At 41.6% G+C, this 19,090-nt stretch overlaps 1 protein-coding gene across 5 annotated transcripts in view; it reads right to left on the minus strand.

Moving 5' to 3' along the window:
* LOC121088623 (ankyrin repeat domain-containing protein 26-like) overlaps positions 1-19,090 on the minus strand; it is a 59,235-nt gene that overhangs the window by 10,698 nt on the left and 29,447 nt on the right. For all 5 annotated transcript variants that reach the window (XM_040594995.1, XM_040594994.1, XM_040594993.1 and 2 more), the window contains 16 exons: positions 18,845-18,994; positions 17,835-17,868; positions 17,466-17,604; positions 15,340-15,553; positions 13,059-13,242; positions 12,462-12,605; positions 10,329-11,282; positions 8,874-9,026; positions 7,727-7,902; positions 7,432-7,525; positions 6,291-6,368; positions 4,989-5,123; positions 3,812-3,924; positions 3,261-3,402; positions 1,117-1,398; positions 196-431 (listed from right to left, as the gene is read on the minus strand). In XM_040594995.1, coding sequence (XP_040450929.1) covers positions 196-431; positions 1,117-1,398; positions 3,261-3,402; positions 3,812-3,924; positions 4,989-5,123; positions 6,291-6,368; positions 7,432-7,525; positions 7,727-7,902; positions 8,874-9,026; positions 10,329-11,282; positions 12,462-12,605; positions 13,059-13,242; positions 15,340-15,553; positions 17,466-17,604; positions 17,835-17,868; positions 18,845-18,994 — 3,228 coding nt within the window. The remainder of the gene's footprint in view (positions 1-195; positions 432-1,116; positions 1,399-3,260; positions 3,403-3,811; positions 3,925-4,988; positions 5,124-6,290; positions 6,369-7,431; positions 7,526-7,726; positions 7,903-8,873; positions 9,027-10,328; positions 11,283-12,461; positions 12,606-13,058; positions 13,243-15,339; positions 15,554-17,465; positions 17,605-17,834; positions 17,869-18,844; positions 18,995-19,090) is intronic.

Below are 19,090 nucleotides of genomic sequence, written 5' to 3' on the forward strand. Positions count from 1 at the left end.
GTGGTGTTACTGCTGGAACACTGAAGAGAAATGAAGATAGTTCCAATGAACAGGGGGGAGCCTTAAGGTACTTTCATCACAAATATGCTATCTTGTGCATAATGCTGACCAGATGTAGAAAGGGTATTTAATGAAGAAAACTGCTTGAGGAAAATAGTAGTATCTTACTACCACCCCAAAAAAGCATGGACTTACCTTTCCAGTTTATTTGCTAGGCATCTTCTGTTTTTTACTTCCTCCAGATACAGGTCTTTGTATTTTTCCACTTCTGCCTGTGTGGATTCTTTTTGAAAAATACTGTCTTGTTGGGTATTTTTTATCCTGTCCAGTTCACGTTCGAGGTCTCGAATTCTGTGTTTCAGCTGGTTTCTCAGTGAAGCATGATGACTGGCTCTGATTTGTTCTAATCTGTCCTGGGAAGCTGCCTGCGTCTGAAGTAGATACGTACTTTCAACCACCGCAAAGAAAAAGAGAACTCTCCTCGCCAGTCAACTGCATGTACCCAGTTTCAAGGGCCCAGCTTTACTCAGCGAGGCAACTGGGCCTCCTCACTACCATCAGTAACCAAGGCAGAACCCTGGAACTACCACATTAAATAATTCTTTTCATTCGGAAAGAACCCCCACCTTAGCACTATTATTCATCCAAGCTACTGATGAAAGAACGCTACCTCTGTAGGACAGGGCATAGCATTCCTCAAAGAAATTATGAGTCTGCCTCACCCTCACCCCCCACCCTGCAACTTTGGTGACTTCTTTTCTGAGCATTGTCCCCTGTACAATGACTAAGGAAGATGTGTATGTCTGGCTGCGACAACTCTAAGTTGCAATACCCATTCAAGGATAAACAATGAGTACAAGACCCGTGGACAGTGATACCCCTCCAAGAACTGCAAAATGAAAATCTACCTTGGGCAAGCTTTTGATTCAGGGCCTGCAGGCACATTGCACACACATGAAAGCATCTTGCCCAACCATATCCCCTTCTCCCACTGCCCTTCAGGAAAAACAGAAGTATAACGTAACACATGGAATCAGGCACCAAAAAAAACCCCACCCCTACAAATGACAACCAAAACAAAAGTATATAACAGACACACATAAGAAATTAACTTACCTGCAAAAACAGATTGACTTCTTGCAGTTTTTGTCTTATTTCTTGTTCAGCTCGTTCTTCCACCTCTTTTTTGTATTGTTCTAAATAGCTGCGATCCACCATGTTAGTCTCCACATGGTGTTTGAGATTAGCCACCTCTTCTTTCAGCTGGCTTTTGCTCTTTTCCAGTTTTTCATGGTTCCCACGCATGGTAGACAGCTCCTCTTGCAAATCGTGATTTTGTGCTTCTAGCTGCATGCATTTTTTAGACTCTATCTCCAGCTGCTGGGAAAGTTCATCAACCTGTAGACAGAAGAGGGGGAAAAAAAGGGAACTCAGAGGGATCTAAAATTAGTCAATTCTGTGAAAACTGGTAAAGGAGTTGGCCAACATGACTGCATTTATCATCTGCTGATTCAGTATTAAAACAAAAGTGAAACCAGGCTCTTCTTTTAAAACAAGAACAGCTTTCACAGAATTTCTGACAGTATTCCTCACGTTCCCACCCTTTATCAGTTCTGCAGTGGGTCACAGACCAAGAGGTACCAAACTAGCGGCATTACACCCATAGGGCTAGGTTGAAAAGGACTAGGGCTATTAATCTGTGAGATGTTCATATGATCATGGGAAATTAAACACACCCATACCCGGTTACATCACAGCCACATTCTGGTTTCATCAAGAAAAAAAAACCACATGTATCATGCTTCAGAGGAATTTTTACATGCTGTCACACAGTCAAAGCTTCATTACAGAACTGACAAGACAAGAAATGGGTACCCTTTTCTTCCATTACGCTAACAGATCTGGAAATAGTGGTTCAGACCACAGCTTTTACAGCGGTGGTGGTAGAATGCAGTCTCTTTAGGCCAAAGCTGCAGTTTGTTTTCAAAAGATTTCCAGGAAATATCAGACTTCCCATAGTTCCCAATGGTCAACTACAGCTCTATCCCCTTCTTTCCCCCTCCAGAAACATACATTGTTTATACCTATTAACCATAAAACATGATATCCCATCTTTTATTTTTAAAAAAGTGGAGGAAACCAGCATAGTAAACACTTGAAAGAGTCTCTAACGTAAGTAGAAACTTTACACTTATTTAAAAAGGCCCAAACGTAATTCCATGCCCTGTCATTCAAAATAACTCTTCCAACAGGAACACAAATATGCTGCTAACCTGTGAACTAAAAAAGAGCCACTGTAAAGGCAGTTGACTCATTCTACAGTAATATGTTCTAAAAATGAAAACAACTTTGAAATACAGCTGCTCTAGCAACAAACCTCAGTAATGAGCAGAGAAGCAGATAAAAGGTTACATGCTACCAAACAGCCAGAGCAACCTCATAAGCACTTCTGGGTCTCCATGACCAGGGAAAGATGGACTGAGGCAGCTACTAGTAAGCAATTTTTTCTGCATCACCTCACATGGCATAATGCCTTGGGAAGCAAAGACACCATTCAGAAAAGCAAAACCCCAACTGCCTCCTGCTCAACTGGTGCCTAAGGCAGGCTTCTGGGGGTGATCTTGGGCAAAGCCAACTTCATGCAGTCGTTCCGAGTTATGGTGGCGTTACTCCTCTCTCTTCCGAGAGGGAACTCATCCGTCAGAGCCAGACGATGCTGCCACAGCCTCAAGCTGCAGCCAGGCGTGTGCTGGGCCTTCACGGCTCTCAGCCCTGACCCTCACCCATGGACGTGACGTCCCAGTAGGACCGCAGACCTGCCCATCCCTATGGACTGGCCTGGTGACCTGCACTCTGGGCAGACTCTGCTTACTGTCCCCAGAACTGTCCCCAGAACTCTTCTGCTCTTCTTGGTGAGGGCCTGTGGGACTGATCCCCGGCCTGTGTGGTCACAGACCCTGCCAGCCTTGCCGTGACTCTCGGTTTGCCCTTCCTCTGCAGGACAGCCTACCCTTGATGTGCCCTCACAGATACTGCTGTGCATGGAACACTTTCATCTTTACCCCTAATAACTACATCAGTATTACAGTCATCTGCTACTGTGACAGTAGAAGGAACATCAGAAAACACTCAATTCCAAAATACAGCCAAGGAAAAAAAATAATCAAAATCAACAATATGAAAAGAAGTATAAAGAAAGAACAAAGGTTCCGAAAGAAAAACCACCACCACCAAAATAACCTAAAGAAAGCAAAGCTCACCTTTGTTCTTAATCTGCCAACTTCATTGACCATTTCAGAAGATGTGTTCTTCATCTCTCCCTGCAAATTAAGCTGGGACAGTCCCCCTCTCTCCTCATAGACCCTTAGTTTCTTTGTAGCTTTGCTCAACAGCCTCTTCAACCTGTACAGCAAATTAGTCACGAAAACAATGAAGCAAAGGAACAAAACTGGGCTTTTTCCACATACTCTCATGTAAACAGCACAGACAGAGCTTGCTTCATCTTTAATGTGCTTGACACACCAGGAATTACTGAGAATAACCAGTATTCCTGTGCCACATACACTCGGAGAGTCCAAATTTCACCTGAAAAGAGGAATGAAAGACTCCCTTTTCCCCAGGAGAACTGCAGGGCAACCTGCATCTGCAGTTGTTTTGGCAGCTATTGAAAACTAGGGGCTGATGTACAGAAGCACCTTGCAAGAACTAACATGATGCTGCTCACAGTTAGGTACGCCTGTTTCTACATTACAGCTCAATAAAGCATGACTTCTACTTAGGGATACCTCTTCACCATACTAAAAAGCCATACCTCTTACAGTCTTTCTGCAGATCGAGGTTTCTTTTCATTTCTTCATTCAGACGTAGTTCAACTGGGCGTTTCAACTCTACCAGCTTCTTCACTTTCTTTCTTTCACTCTCACACTTTCAAAAGAGAAAAGAAATATGTATCATACACGCAGAGCATAGGAAAAATATCTACATACAGTCTGTGCATCTAGTGTTCTCCACAGAGAAGCTGCAGGACGTCTCTATCTGTTAGCCAAGCTCCAGAGAATGGCATGGGACAGAATTCCTGAGAATATTCAATCACTTCAGGTTTCACATCAAACAAACCAATATCTAACTACAGAAGCAGATGCCGTCACTGAAGCTAAGGCCATCCTCTTCCGGACAAAAAAGGTGGAAAAGATGCTGGAGAACACTTTTGGCACTGCCTCTGCTCATAGCAGGGATTATGTAGGTATGCACTTCTTGGGAGAACATCGATCCATCTAAAGCTTTCATGGGATCTTCCACCAACCAGTAGGCAGGGGTTTGTGGAAGAATCTGATCTTTTGGTGTTCTTCAACATTTTATTCCCCTCTGCCATTACCTCCATCTCTTCTGTGTGGGTATTTATTTATTCACATGCTGTTCCTCCTTTTGGTGTTTTCTCAGCCACACCAGAGGAGAGCTGCCAGCTGTTTTGACTTTGTACTTCCATTTTTCCTCTACAGAAAGGCAGAAAAGGGGAAGGCTGCCCCTTGGAAACTGGCAGCCACTGCTTGTTTCCCAAGAACTAGTTTATTTACCCAGAATTCCTTCAGTACGTTTTTCTGCAAGGCTTTTAAGCTCCCGCTACGCTGAAAATATACAGCAGCTCCTCCATACATGCATTGGAAACAGCAAGCTTTTTAAACGTACCCAGAAACCAAGGGGTCAGAAGATGACCACATGAAATCCAAGGAGGAACTGGGAACTGTGGCCTTGCTCGATGTGCTCAACTGATAGCAAACCACACCGGGAACTCTTCCCAACAGAACCACTCCAGAACTTACACAAAGATACCTATCTAGCTTTTATTTGCTTCCTCCATGACCCCTAAACAATAAGGTCCTTGAAGCCTGAATGGCAGGGATGACAGTGAGTATGTAAGAACTTGACCAAAATGTGCATGTGGTTCTCCTGGGTATTGGCTCGGTGCCTGGAGAATTTTCTGGGCTCACCTGTCCCAACAGTTCAGCCTTTTCCTTGTCAAGCTGAGCAACGCGCTCTTCAAGGTGGAATCTTGACTTCAAGTGCTCCTCCCACATGCTGTGCAAGTCCTTCGACGTCAGAGCCAGCATGTTCTGCTTCTGTGTCTGTGAAAGCAACAGTGCCAAAAGAAAAAGTAAGGTGGCCAGGAAAGACCAGAGTGCAGGAGAATGCAGTAACTTACACAGAAACAGGCCTAAGCTCTCCTCTCCCCATCCAAGACCTACAGTTAAGGTTGATGCGGAGTGTAAAACATGTTATGTAGGAAACATAACCAAGAACAGCAGCTGGAGCTGGTGGGAAGAAGGAATACTCTAGAAGTGACAAGATGAGGTTACAACTTTAGAGGATAAGATGACATGCGCGCACACACACACACAAAATCACCCTATAGCTTTCCTGAAAAGGTCCTCTGGATTTCATAATGATACATACTTTATAATCCAATAATTCCTCTAGTGCTCACCACAGAAAATACCCTACCCTCACAGCTTCTATAACAGCTGTACATCTCCTGAAAGCAAGAAAACATTTTCAAATCAATTCAAATTTCAAATGCTATTAATGCTTCTACCCAAAGGGACAAAGATTTATCCAACAGATGCATTTGAGTGAAACAGAACTTGCTGATTCACTTCAAATATAAAGAATGCAAGTTGACTACATGCTTTTAGTGGCACTCTAAGGAAAGAAAAAAAAAAAAAGATGTCTACTAATCTACAGAAAGTCATGAAGACCTTAGCACAAAGGCTTAGATTAAAAAAATCCTTAGGGTGTATAACTTTCTCAAGTGTCCTTACAGAGTAGGTGAAACGCTGGGTCTTACAACAGAAGCAAACACTGTCTCAAAGGTAAGCTCTGACAAAGCTGCAAAGATAATACGGATCTCCCAATGCCGGTCTTCTCTCTCAACGTTCAGCCATAGGTCTCCCCCCACCCACAACATCCATCCTATCCATTATCTGCCATTTGGTTTAACTCCAGTGAGCAGCTCAGCACCACACAGCCATTTGCTCGCTCCCCCTGGTAGGATGGGGGAGGGAATTCATCAGATGAATTATGCTGACAAACACAACTGTCTCGCACACCACGACACAGATACAAAACACAGCAGGAAGGGAATGAGGAAATTTACAGTCTTTTCCCTCGAGGGTGCCTTGCCCTAAAACCAGAAGGGTATTGTGAGGTGCACTGTGCCTACACAGCCCACCTGATCTTTTCAATTACCTGCACAATTTCAAAAACTGAAACACTCATAGAAGCCACTCACGTACCTCTTGATGGTGGTGGCCCTCTGCAGCTGCCTGTGTTGTCCGTAAGCTAGTTATCAAGTCTTCCAGGTGGTTATGGACCTACAGAAGCAAGAAGACACGCTATGACTTTCCAGACTGAAGTTTACACCTCATGACCAAAAACCCCCCAATATTACATACACCTCTTCATTCTTAGAGTCTTTACACCCAGCACCAACGATCAGAATGGCTTTAGTTTGATACCACTGTAAAAGTGTCAGCAATCATCACCTCTGCTCTTTGCTTCGGGAAGAGAGAACGCCATGTGGTACGCAAAGGATCGTCAATGAAAACAGGCAGGAGTAGCTTTCTCCACCCACAGTACATTTGAAAACCGTACCCCAATAACCAAAGGGGAAGGACCAGCACCGTGACTGCCTTTCCTCTTCTTTTGTCAGTATCAGTGTATCACAAAATTCAGCTTTCACATGTAGTTGTTTTCAAAATCTCTTCAGCACTAATTAACAACTACAGGTGTAACAGGAACCCTAGGTCACCGGTTACAATACAAAAAGAATTTGCTTCATACAGGCTACAGGTGAAAGCATCTTCTCTGAGCTAAAATTAACCACTGTGTAGTAGAGAGAGTGGGAAATTCCAAGGCTTGCACTGACTTATGCAAATGACACCACTGGCACACCTCTTCACTGTTTCACAAAAACAGACACACATCAAGTAGGCAAGGGAAATGCAATGCTGAGCAGCAAAAGCTCCGAGGAGTATAATTTTTGTTTCCATCTGATGATGCCCGTCAGGCCTCCAGCATCAATATCCCCTGTGGTATTTCCAAGATTTAACTTGATAAATACTTTTAATGCTACACTTTGCAACAAGTGTCTGAAGCAGCATCTAATGTCAAGACGGGTCTAAAGCAGACAGTAGTTACACCAGCATATTAGTGGCAACTCCTTACCTTTCAGAGCGTTAAAGAGGACTTGCTATAGTAGCATGGGAAAACTCAAACCCAGAAAGCTAGGGAACGGTTCAAGCAGCCTATAATCGATAGAACACAGGGACTGAGCTCCCCTAGGTTCTCCAGGAAAACCTCATCTTAATGCTTTCCCACAGAAATAAGCAACTGGGCTCAGGAGCTCACAAAGAGGGAAGTTTATGACCAGCTTACCGAGGCAAAAGCTTGCAGATCTCTCTGAAGTGCTTCAATCCTATCGCTCTGTTGCTGGACTGTGGCTTCCAATCTGGCATTTTCAATTTCAAGGCTTAAAAAGAAATACAGGTCTTATTAGGGAAATCCACCCTAGCACCAATTCTGAAAGAACAGTGTGAAATAACATCATCTAAAACAAAAGCATCCTTCAAAATTGTGTATTAACTTGCTGTGATGCAACAACACTATCCTGTTCCCTCCACACAATCCCAGAAAGCGGCAGACACCTTGCTTCACTGTGTTATTCTCTTACCGTTGCACGTCTTCTTGCAGTTGTTTTATAGTAGTATTAGTCCCAGAAGATGCCTTCAGGAGCTCCTGCAGTTTCTGGGAAGAAGCTGTTACTTCTCTTTCCTTATTATCCAAGGCAGCTTTCAAGTCATGAACACAATGCTCAGACTGAAGATGCTGTTCTTCCAACTCCCGCAACTGTAAACTCACAGTAAGAATCCACAGTAGTCAGATGAGCTTTTGAAGAGAGGAGTCAAAGGAATCAACTGCTGCTGAAGAATTCAAGTCCTGCATATATCTGCACATACCCTCTACCCAAAGAGCTGTAATCCTTTCAAGTACATTCAGACCTTCACTTCTCCGAGCAAATAAACACAAGCTGTGTTACTTCACCATCTTTTACACTGGCCTCTCCCATCCCTCCGCTGATTTCCTGCAGCACGGTTCCGAGCACCGACACTGCCCCTCGTACCCTGTCAGTGACTTGGGACACTCTTTGTATCCACATGTTTGCTCCTCCACTGAAAGTGTGGATTAAAAAGTTCATTCTTCTCCTGAAGTGACTTCACAACTGCCTCATAAGGAGATTTAAGATTATCTGTTTTCAGAACTCCAAGGCCTCTATACTTCAGTTTTCATAAGAAAATTTAAAAACGTGGCGCCCCCCCGTGCCCGAAATTAGCTTACAATTCACTTGCAAGAAACCTGCTTAAACGTGGCAAATGAGAGCAGGGCCAAAGAAGAGGGAGGTGGAGGGAAATGCATATATATGCACAGTAAGTTACAAAAGCATTTGAATTGACAGGTTCTGTGGTGGGGGGGCAGGGGCAGGGAAGGAGCAGTGACCCCATAAAAAAGCACCAATGCAGCAGTACAGTATTTGTATTTTTTTCCAAAATCAGACAACATGCTTGGCCAAACCAAATGCAATAAACTAGAGACGTATCATTTTCTTTTGCAAAGCACCTTAGCAAATACAAACCTTTGCCCAAGTAAGGGCACAGCATCCTCGTGTCAAAGAGTTGGACACATTTGTAAAACAGTGAAATTCATTCACACATCATTAAATCTGTTCTGTTGAATTTTTTTCTAGGGTTTTAGGACAACATTCACTCCTACTTTCAACAGATACACTCAGATTTATTCATCTAGTTACAGACATTATGTACCTCAGTTTTAACCTTTTCCAACTCCTTTTGCAAGCGGAGCTTGTCTTCCTCCAGGTCACTGCGGTAGCGTGTAGTTACTTCAAGTGAAGCTTCTGACATAGATTGCTTTTTAAGTGCATCAGCAAGCTCCTGCTGCAGTTGTCTGACCATGCCCTAACGACACAGTTAAACGAGCATGAAGAAAGTCCTAAGAACACGAAATATGCCTTTAATTTATTCGATTATACAATTAGACCTGTCTTTAGATTGAACCCAAAGGTATGAAAATTTGCCTGCCACCAGCAGGTATCTGCACAGATGATGACCTCTCATCATCCTTTTCTCAGCTGAGCACCTCTGACTATCAGCAGCTGTTCGTGAGGATTTCTGCTTCCTAACACAGAAAAAAGGCTCAAGTATTGCTCTTCCTTGAACAATACACAAACACACACTGCAATCAGGTTTTTTTTTCTAACAAAACCCAAAGAAATCTGTTGTGATCTAAGAGCCATAGCTTGACTGCAAATAGTACTCTGGTGACTGAAGGCAGGACTTTGTATTAGATTGTTCTTTGTTCTGTTCCTTCATTATACAAATATAATTAAATGAATACATATATCTGAAAGCTCTTTTGAGATACACTTTAAGGGTATGTTGAATCACATCCTCTTGTAGTCTTTTTAATCAGCTTGTTTTAGAATAACAACTGCCTTTATACTCATAGATTAGGTTTACAAATCTCTGGATAGCTCATATATAGCTATATACATATACACACACACTCTCTCACATGATCTTCAAAAGGAACCTGTTATTTTGGTAGTAAGAATACAAAGCAAGTCACAGATTACAATGACTGACAGTACTGCTGGAGTGTGGCTACACATCACAGAAGAGAAGAGAAAGCTTAAGGTCACCGTCTGACATGAACTTTGAGGAACAGGCAGGCCCCTTCGAACCCTCAAAACACATAAAGAAATTAACACCTGGACATTACGAATACTCTTCAATCTAGATAGCAACTTCCAGAGAAACTATTTTTTCCCCTCTGTAGAAGTTTCATATAAATCCATCCCCAACCACTTCACTTGTCTGCATCGTCATTTCTCAGCCCTTGTGTATTGGATGGTTCCTCCTTTTATACCACTCTCATTCATGTCATCAGTGAAAGACTTACATCAAAACCATCAAATACATAAGACTATTCTATAGGGCATAAAATGGACTAAGTAAGAAGAATCACCTTTCTTGATCAAAGCTTAGAAGACTTGGATACCTTTTTTCTGTTCTCTGCTTAGATCTGAGGACTAATATCCCGTTTGCCAAAACTTTCCGCAATTCCAAGAGAACCATAACAAACCACAACAAATCAGTATTCTTTGGTCCCATGCATATACATACCAGGTACATTGTAGAAACAAAATAATTTCAAGAACGGATAAACTTTAAATTGTTCTTTCTAAGCATATACTTTACCTCTCTTTCTACTTTGTCAGTCTCGTATTTGAAGACTTGTTCCCTTAAATCAGAACACTTTGCATTTAAATCCTTGTTTCGCTCTTCTATTAGATAAACTTGCTTTTCCGTATCAGCTCTGAGTTTGTTGAGAATATTATTAAACCGGTCCTGCACATCATTCACTACCTCTGCTTTCATGATCCTCTTGTTCTGCATTTCTTCCAGTTGCTGACGCAGTAAAAGGTTTTCACTCTGGAGCTGGGCCAATCGCTCCTGCAAGGACTCCTGTTTTATTACAAGTTTGCTTGCTTGATCTTTCTCAAGTTGTCGAGCATGATCATATTCCTTTGCCTGACACTGGGCTTGACTTAATTCTTTTTGTGTCATTTCTAGAAGCAAAGTTTTTTCTCTGAGGGCTTGCTTCAACTGGTGAAGCTCATTTTCTAGCTTATTTGCTTTGCTTTCAGCTTTACACAGCTGCTGAGACAAGCTCTTGTTGGTTTCTTGCATGTCGGAGAGGTCATGATGGAGCTTGTCTTGCAAGCGATGCCATTCATCACGTTCTCTGTGAAATCTTCGATCAGCATCCTTTTCTGACGACCGATGACGTTCAAGTTCTTGAACAGCAGCGTTCAGGCGGGAACGAAATGATTCAATTTCTGTCTCTAATCTGCCTTTGCTTTCGTTTGTCTGCTCAAGTTTGGAAGTCAGCACTGCAGATTCTGTCTTTAGTATGTCCAGCTCTGCATTGTACTGAAGAACCGTTTGTGTTAATGCTTCCTCGTTCAGTTTAAGTTCCTTTTTGAGATCTTCATTTTTTTCTTTCAAGGTCTCATTTTCCTCTAAATATTTTCCTTCTTCCTCCTGGTGCCTAAGTCTTACTTGATTGAGTTCTAGCCTTAGCACAGCAATCTCGTCTTGTAGTAACTGATTCTTGTACAATAGATCCTTCTCTCTCTCACTGCTGGATTCCTGAATGACAGGGAACATGAATAAAGAGCCAGCTGGGAAATGAATCTACAAAAAACTTCAGCAATAAACTGCATTTTAACATTTCTAACACTAAAGCATGACTTCAAAGGAAGTTTCAGGCAATAAGCTACTCTATGAACCCATGCACATGTACAATGCATGTACACAATGGAAGTGTAACATATCCTTAAAACCTAAACGAACATCCCAAATACACAATGCCTCCCCCCCCCCCCTTAAAATAGCAACCTAATAATAAAATTATTTAAAATATCTCAAGTGTAAAGCTTTTCAAATGACTGTGCTTTCTTGTATGTGCATGCCTGTATAATACTGCCTTTAAGGCTGAATTAGTTGTGCTACAGATCTGGTAAAAACAAGGCTAGAAAGGGTATTTTCCTTCTCAAATGTCTGCTGAACACTTATCCTTTTGTATTACTGAAAGTTAGCTATAAAACTCAATCATCCCTGGAGTGCAGTAGTCCTGTATATTTCCCCTTTCTTATGTGTATAACTTTTTTCCACTTAAACACATTCACCCTACATTTATTGGGCAGCACAGCCAAGAACAAACAAGGCTTTAAAGCACTGCACATTCTTAGGAAATTCAGTAAACTCTTTTCAAGATCTTTTTCAATACAGTGTTTATGATTGCTTTTTCTCCTCTGGTTACTCCTACAGAGAGTTGAATTCATTGTTGATATTCGATCATAAAATTTTAGTATGTGGAGGTGGAAAAGAAAGGCATACTTGAAGAAAGTTCAATAAGGGAATAAGTACTTAAAAGAAAAAAAAAATAATGGAAACACAAACACTGTCAAACAACTTTCTTCCTGGTCAACCTTGACATAGGTAGCTAGGTGTTTCACTGCTAGAAACCCTAAAAAGTGATAATAAAATGTCTATGAAATGAAAAATAACAGATAGGTTAAGAAACGGTGTAAATAGTGTCTTCTTTTAGTTTCCGACTTGCACAAGTAATTCAGGTACACACAGGACTAATGCTGCTTTCCAGAACTTTAAGGACATAAGAGAAAACAGGAAAGGTATTTACAAAGTTAAGTTACACTGGTAAACTGTAAATAAGCCATCAAAAACCAGAAAAAAGTTATATAAGATTTATTATGACTTTAAAACAAACATGGTGAAATCTGATTTATTAGGAAAAAATCTGCTTACCTCTGATTTTTTTCCTATAGTTCTTATTGTCTCTTCGAGTTCCTTTTGTCTCCAAAGGTGGTTGTTCATAATTCCTTCTTGAAGGGCTCTGGCACTTTTTTCCTGAGAGAGCTGTCTCTGTGTTTCATCATGTTCCTCTTCAACCTACAGTAATACAATACAACTACTTGCATCTTGAGAAAAATCAGAGCTAGCAATACATCTTCCCATTCTCCCTTGTATACTTGAAAATATATTTTATTCCCCACAGTTATGATAATCCACCTATATATAATAAACTGCAATTTTCTTCTGAAAATTTAAGAAGAAGAAATACAGGATGTTTTGTAGTAATTTAGAAGAAAGTCAGGCTTTGCCTGAAACACAAATGAAACGTAAATTCTGAAAAAGGAAAAAAGGAATAATAAACTGCAAAGCACAACAAAAAAAGAAAAGACCAATTATGAACCAACTGTACTCTACCGCCCTCAAAAATCTGGCAATAGTTATCCAATGCCTCTTCCGTGAATAAAAGCACCTCTTTCTCTAGGCATACTGGAATACAATTGAAAAGAAGAAGAAAATAGGACAAAGTGTTCAATTCATTATTTCATATACCTGTTTCAAGAGCATTCTCAGTGTTCTTAACTCCATTTCTAAATTCCTTGAGTGTAACTCAAGTTTCTGTTTCTCCTCCATCTCTTTACAGTATTGATCTTCTTGCTTTTGGAGGTTTTCTCTCATTTTCTCATACAGTACTTCTACTCTGAGCCTCTTTTCTTCTTCTTGTTTCAAAGAACATCTGGGATTTAACAGAGTATTTGAGAAACAAAACTACTGATATGAAAGTAGATATTCCACATTATGAACCTGCAGAGACAACTCAAACCATAAAAATGTTAAATGTTTTCAGATTTCATATTTTTACTGTACTTTTCAACTTTTTAAAGAATTCTAACTTCATTCCATTGTCCATGGTATCAATTGTACAAGATATGGAAATAAACCTTTGAGTGATTTAACATTCATTTGTAATTTTACATTGGGAAATACACACTAGCGTGCACACTTCTGTAATAAAAAAAGAATCATCTTCATATTACAGACATTTTGTTCAAAAAGGAGTTCGTTGTCTCATCAGATCAAAGCATCATAAACTTTCACTATCATTAATATACATTTTCTTAGTATACTGAGCATTGCCTACGTATTACGGATTCAGTGACTAGAAGTAATACTGATGAATCAGCACGCCACTTATCTATGGCAGTCTCAACAATTTTTTTGCAAGCCTTCTGTAAGTCTAGAACAACTGCTGATCATAGAAAGAACAAGTAGTTTCTATTTACTCAAGAATGATGTCAGTGTTCAAAACCAGATTCAGAAATGCATAGGGTTTAAGCTTAATACGATTAAAAAGTTTTAAACATCAAGGGATCTAACTCTGGGAGAAGGAACAGCAATTTAATTTTGAAGTTAATTTATAATGAAAGCCTTGTGGAAGGTCATCTTCTTTACTAACTCAAACAATCAGCAATAAGCACTGACATGGTAAAAAATGGTCCACGGTGTGTCCACAGTACCCAAACAAGAAAGCAGTTTTGTGTTTGATTATTATTTTGACTATTTTTTCCGACATACTTGCAATGGTGAACAAGAAAAAATAAAATAAAATCAAGTATGAACATAAGGAAAGAACTGCCAATTGAAAGCCTGCTTTAGAAATTCTGCAAAACAAGAATTAACAATTACTAAATTTACTTGAAAGACTGATGGAAACATTTGTATTTGAATGGTGTATATTGCAAGGAAAAAGATTTACATGTAAGCCGTAGTGTGTAATTTCACAAAACGTGTAACTTTTAAGTATAAATTTAACACTGCTTGGAGAATTTATTTAAAATGAAAATATTAATTCTTTATAATTGATAGATATTTGAGAATTTTGAACAAGTGCTGAAGTCAAATCCAGGCCAAGCTGGGACTGCTTTGTCTTCCTCGTACTCCCCCCTCCCGCGCTGGGAGGCCCAACTCCCCCAGCCTCCCCTCACAGGGCTGGTGCTCCTGCCCCCGGGCCAGCCCGGCATCTCCCTGCCGACCTCACACGGACTGGGTAAGATCTCTTGGGCTGGGAGGCCAAAAACCGGACCCCGGGCTCGAGACACATCTCAGCAAGCCCTGAGGAGGTGTGGGCACTCACTGCCCCGCTGCGGGCCGCCCCAGCTGCCAGCTCACGGTGGCTCCTGCTGAGCTCGCTCTCTGCCTGGGCCGCCTGGCCCTGCTGGGCCAGCTACCCAGCCACGCCATCCCACCGGGGACCACCACAAGGAGACCTCCCCTCCCAGGCCAGGGCTTCGCAGTTGGCCTTGCTGAATTTCCTATGGTGCCTGCTGGCCACCCCTGTCTGACGTGAATCGTGATGAGAAACCTCACTCATACAGGTCTAGCTCAGGAGTACGGGGAAAGGGGCAATCCCAAATTTTACCTTTCAGCTAAACAAACAATAAGCAAACAAATGCTCTAAGCTCTGTTTTGAGTTGCACAGTGTGGAGTTACCAGAAGTCCTAGTATAGACCAACAGAAGCTGCAAGGACAAAATAAATTAAAAAAATTACATATCTCAAATCTCTCTTATAAATCTGAGTTTCTTATACACACTCTCTTGTTCTCTTCTCTTGCGATAAAACAAAGATAAACCAACATCCACATACATGGAGCTGATATCCAGACATTTTTCCCCTCTGACATTATGCACTTTATAGCATAACTTGCCCACAGGATTCAAAAAACCCAAACCCTAAAGACTGGAAACTTCTCATCCCGTTGCCTGTTCCATCAGAGTCTTTCAGAACAAAACCACTGACAAGATAATACATTATCAGAACACAAAGTTACATACTTGAGGTTTTGGATATCACTTTTCCATTCTGCTTCTTGGTGAGCCAACGTGGATTTCAAATCTTGAGTCTCCTCTGCTCTTAACTGTGACTCCTCCTTTTCACCTTCCAATTTCCTTACTTCTCTTGAGAGAGCTGTACACCGATTTTTTTCATGTTCTATTACCTGTTCATATTCAAGAAGTATGTTTTGCATTTTCAACAAAATAGTAGAACCTGTTTTGAGAAAGAAAAGACACAAAGATGCACAAATACTTTCCAATGTATAAACTGTTCAGTGCTTTGCTGTATTAGGTGCAGGTGGCAGGTTTCGGTAGTGGGAAGGTCCCTGTGAGAAGAAGCCAGGAGTCGCCCAGTACTGGACATGGGTGGATTCAATGGACCCACCGCAGGGCACAGCTGAGCCTCTCAGCCGTGCTGGCAGCACCTCAGGAAAAACAAATTTAGGAAAGGGCAAAACCACTACACAGGCAGAGAAGGGGAAAAGCATGTGAAAACCAGCCCCGCAAACGAACATCCAGGCCAGCGAAGGAGGAGGGGGAGGTGCTGCTCCAGGTGCCAGAGCACAGATTCCCCTGCAGCCCGTGGAGAGAACCATGCTGGAGCAGATGCCCACAGCACAGTGCTGCGGAGGACCCCGTGCCAGCGCAGGTGGGTATTTCCAGAAGGACCAGCGATTCACGGAGAGCCCAGGGTGGAGGAGATTTTCCCCAAAGGACTGCAGCCTGGGGGAGGACTCACACTGGAGCAGGGAAAAGGGACGAGGAAGGAGCAGCAGAGAGAAACTGCTACATCCTGACTGCAGAAGAGCTTGAGAAGGGGGGTGGGGTGGCAATGTGTCCTTTTAAGCTTTTTGGTCTTTGTTTCTCACTATCCAAACGTATTTTAATTGATGGAGTCTGTTTTGCCAGTGATAGTCACTGGGAAGCGACAGCCCTGCCTTCACACTGACCCACAAGCTTTTTCACCCTGTTTTGTCAAGGAGGGGCAGTGGCAGCCCCTGGGTGGGAGTTTGGCCTTTGGCCAAGGTTAACACTTGCCTAATGAAATTTTAGCATAGTTTAATAGACTAGTAAGTGATGCTTATGTTTATATAATGCTATGCGTATATATGCAAGCATCTTATAACAGTTGATTTTTGTTATAAGTCTATTTATTTATTTATTATTTTTAAGCAAAGCCGTTATTTTGCTGTACTATTTGTCATTAGCTATTGAGGGGTGTGCTGGTATTGGCTGGAATAGAGTTAATTTTCTTCACAGCAGCTAGTACGGGGCTATGTTCTGCATTTGTGCCGGACACAGTGTTGGTAACACAGGGATGTTTTCGTTATCGCCGAGCAGCGCTTACGCAGAGCCAAGGCCTTTGCTGCTTCTCACCCCACCAGCGAGGAGGCTGGGGGTGCACAAGGAGCTGGGGGGGACACAGCTGGGACAGTTGACCCCAGCTGACCAAAGGCATATTCCATACCACATGACATCACGCTCAGCATATAAAGCTGGGGGAGGAAGAAGGAAGGCAAAGACATCCAGAGTGACGGCATTTTGTCTTCCCAAATATTTGTTATGCGTGATGGAGCCCTGCAGTCCTGGAGATGGCAGAACACCTGCTTGCCCATGGGATGTGCTGAATAATTCCTTGTTTCGCTTTGCTTGCGTGTGCAGCTTTTGCTTTTGCTATTGAACTGCCTTCATCCCAACCCATGCGTTTTCTCACTTTTCCCTTTCCGATGCTCTTCCCCACCCCACTGGGGTGGAACTAGTGAGTGGCTGTGCGGTGCTTAGGTTTTTAGGTGTGGCTGGGGTTAAACCACAACGGGGATATAAAGAAGAAAAAGATCTTGCTAACTTTTGATGACTGCATTAGAAGGAGCTGAACTGTACTTTGCGAGAAAGTGCTTCTCCAGCCCTGACTAGACAGAGAACCAATGATAAAATAAGGCACGTTGGCTGGTAATACAGGCAAACATCTCAGGTTAGGTCACAGTTTCACATCTTTTGAGGGGGATCTCTAATCATAAAGAGATATTATATCAAAATATGAAACTAAAATACTTAGGAGTGCATACAAAGAAATCATGTTTTAAGGGGAACTTGTAACAGCCGAAGGCAGTGACTTGAAAACATACCTGTATGATCCACACTAAGCTGTTCTAACAGCATCATAGCCTCGTTGTAGGTTGAAGTTCCTAATTTGACATCCTCTGAAGTTGAGACAGATGAGTGAGATAAATCAGGGTCATCAGTTACTTCCATTTGTCTGCCGACCTACAAAAAATACAGTATTTTCTGTATGCCACTGTCTAGTATTACAGATCATTACAAATGCATGAATGATTCGTTCTCTCCTTCACAGCCTACAGATTTGTCTCAAATACAGTAAAGCTGCATACTAGCAGCAATTTGTACATCTGGTTGATCACTACATAAACATGGTTCCCATCTAAGTGACTAAAAGCTGATAGAAACTGTTTATCAAGAAACTAGTTTTACAGTACCTTGTTCTCTTCACTCCCGGTTGTTGCTCCAGGTCTAGAAAACAGAAATATATTTCAGTACTGGAGTGCTTATATTGCATTATGAATAATACCTGAAGTTGCTTTGAAAACTTCATTTCAGAACTGAATTAAACTAAAATCTAGTATAGCAACTTTGCTAGATGTAGTTCAAAACCGAAACAATTATTGTGTACTATTATGTTTACTGGAAGGCTAATTTTTCCGCAAGATATTGAGCAAATAGTTGAAATAACTGTTCTCTCAGCTTCACTCAGCGACAGAAATCGTACAGCTACGGACATGTAGATATACAGTTATGTGACTTCCCTGTTTAATACCAGGGGTTTAGCTCTCTTCAGTATTGAGAATCCTTCTCTTACAGGTCAAAGAACTGTAATTTTGGATTCTCTAGTGGACTGGGTCTGGCTGGGATGCAGTTTATTTTCTTCACAGCAGCCCACACAGCGCTGTGTGTTAGATTTCTGACCAAAACAGTGTTGATAACAAACCAAATCTTTAGCTAGTGCTGACCAGTGTCAATAACTTCTCTTTCTCACTTTGCCACAACCCACACAAGTAAGGTTGGGGTGGGCAAGAAGTCAGGAGGGTACACAGCTGCAAAAGAAAACGCGGAGCAGGAAGCAGGGCAAAAAACCCCGAGATACCTGCAGTGAAAGAGCAATTTTGCTTTTCTGTCTCTCCTCTCCTTTTTTAAAGCTATAAAATACTTTGATGCATGTGCACACACTCACATAATTAATCAGAATTTGTACACATGTGACCTTATCATTAACTTGGCCAGCATGCTCAAAGCACTCTAAACAAAAAAGAAGCGTTTTTCAACACAAAGCACATCAGGTAATGTCGTCACACAAAAGAACAAGAATCTTCATATGCATCAGGTGTACAAAAAACCTCAAAACACAACAAAACCCCAAACTTGCCCCTAGCTCTTAGGTCAATTTTCATCATTAAGTAAGTTTTATTTTTAACATTCCTTATATGCATACCTTCCTTCACCCCGAGATGTTTCACTGGAAGTGCTATCATCCAGTACTTGACAATGATTCCCACTGGAAGAGCTCATCTGCTGGTGAGCCTTCTGCTTTGAAGACTGTCTTTTACTTTTCTTTGCAACTTTGGCATTCAGGGCAAATTCACTGCATTAAACAGAAAGAAAAAAAAAATCACCAAGTGAGTAGGTTTACAAAAAATATTTCTGTAAAACAGACATACTTAAGATGATGTCCAGAAAT

Source organism: Falco naumanni, chromosome 5 (genome assembly GCF_017639655.2).
Source record: "Falco naumanni isolate bFalNau1 chromosome 5, bFalNau1.pat, whole genome shotgun sequence".
In the NCBI taxonomy this organism is placed as follows: Eukaryota; Metazoa; Chordata; class Aves; order Falconiformes; family Falconidae; genus Falco; species Falco naumanni.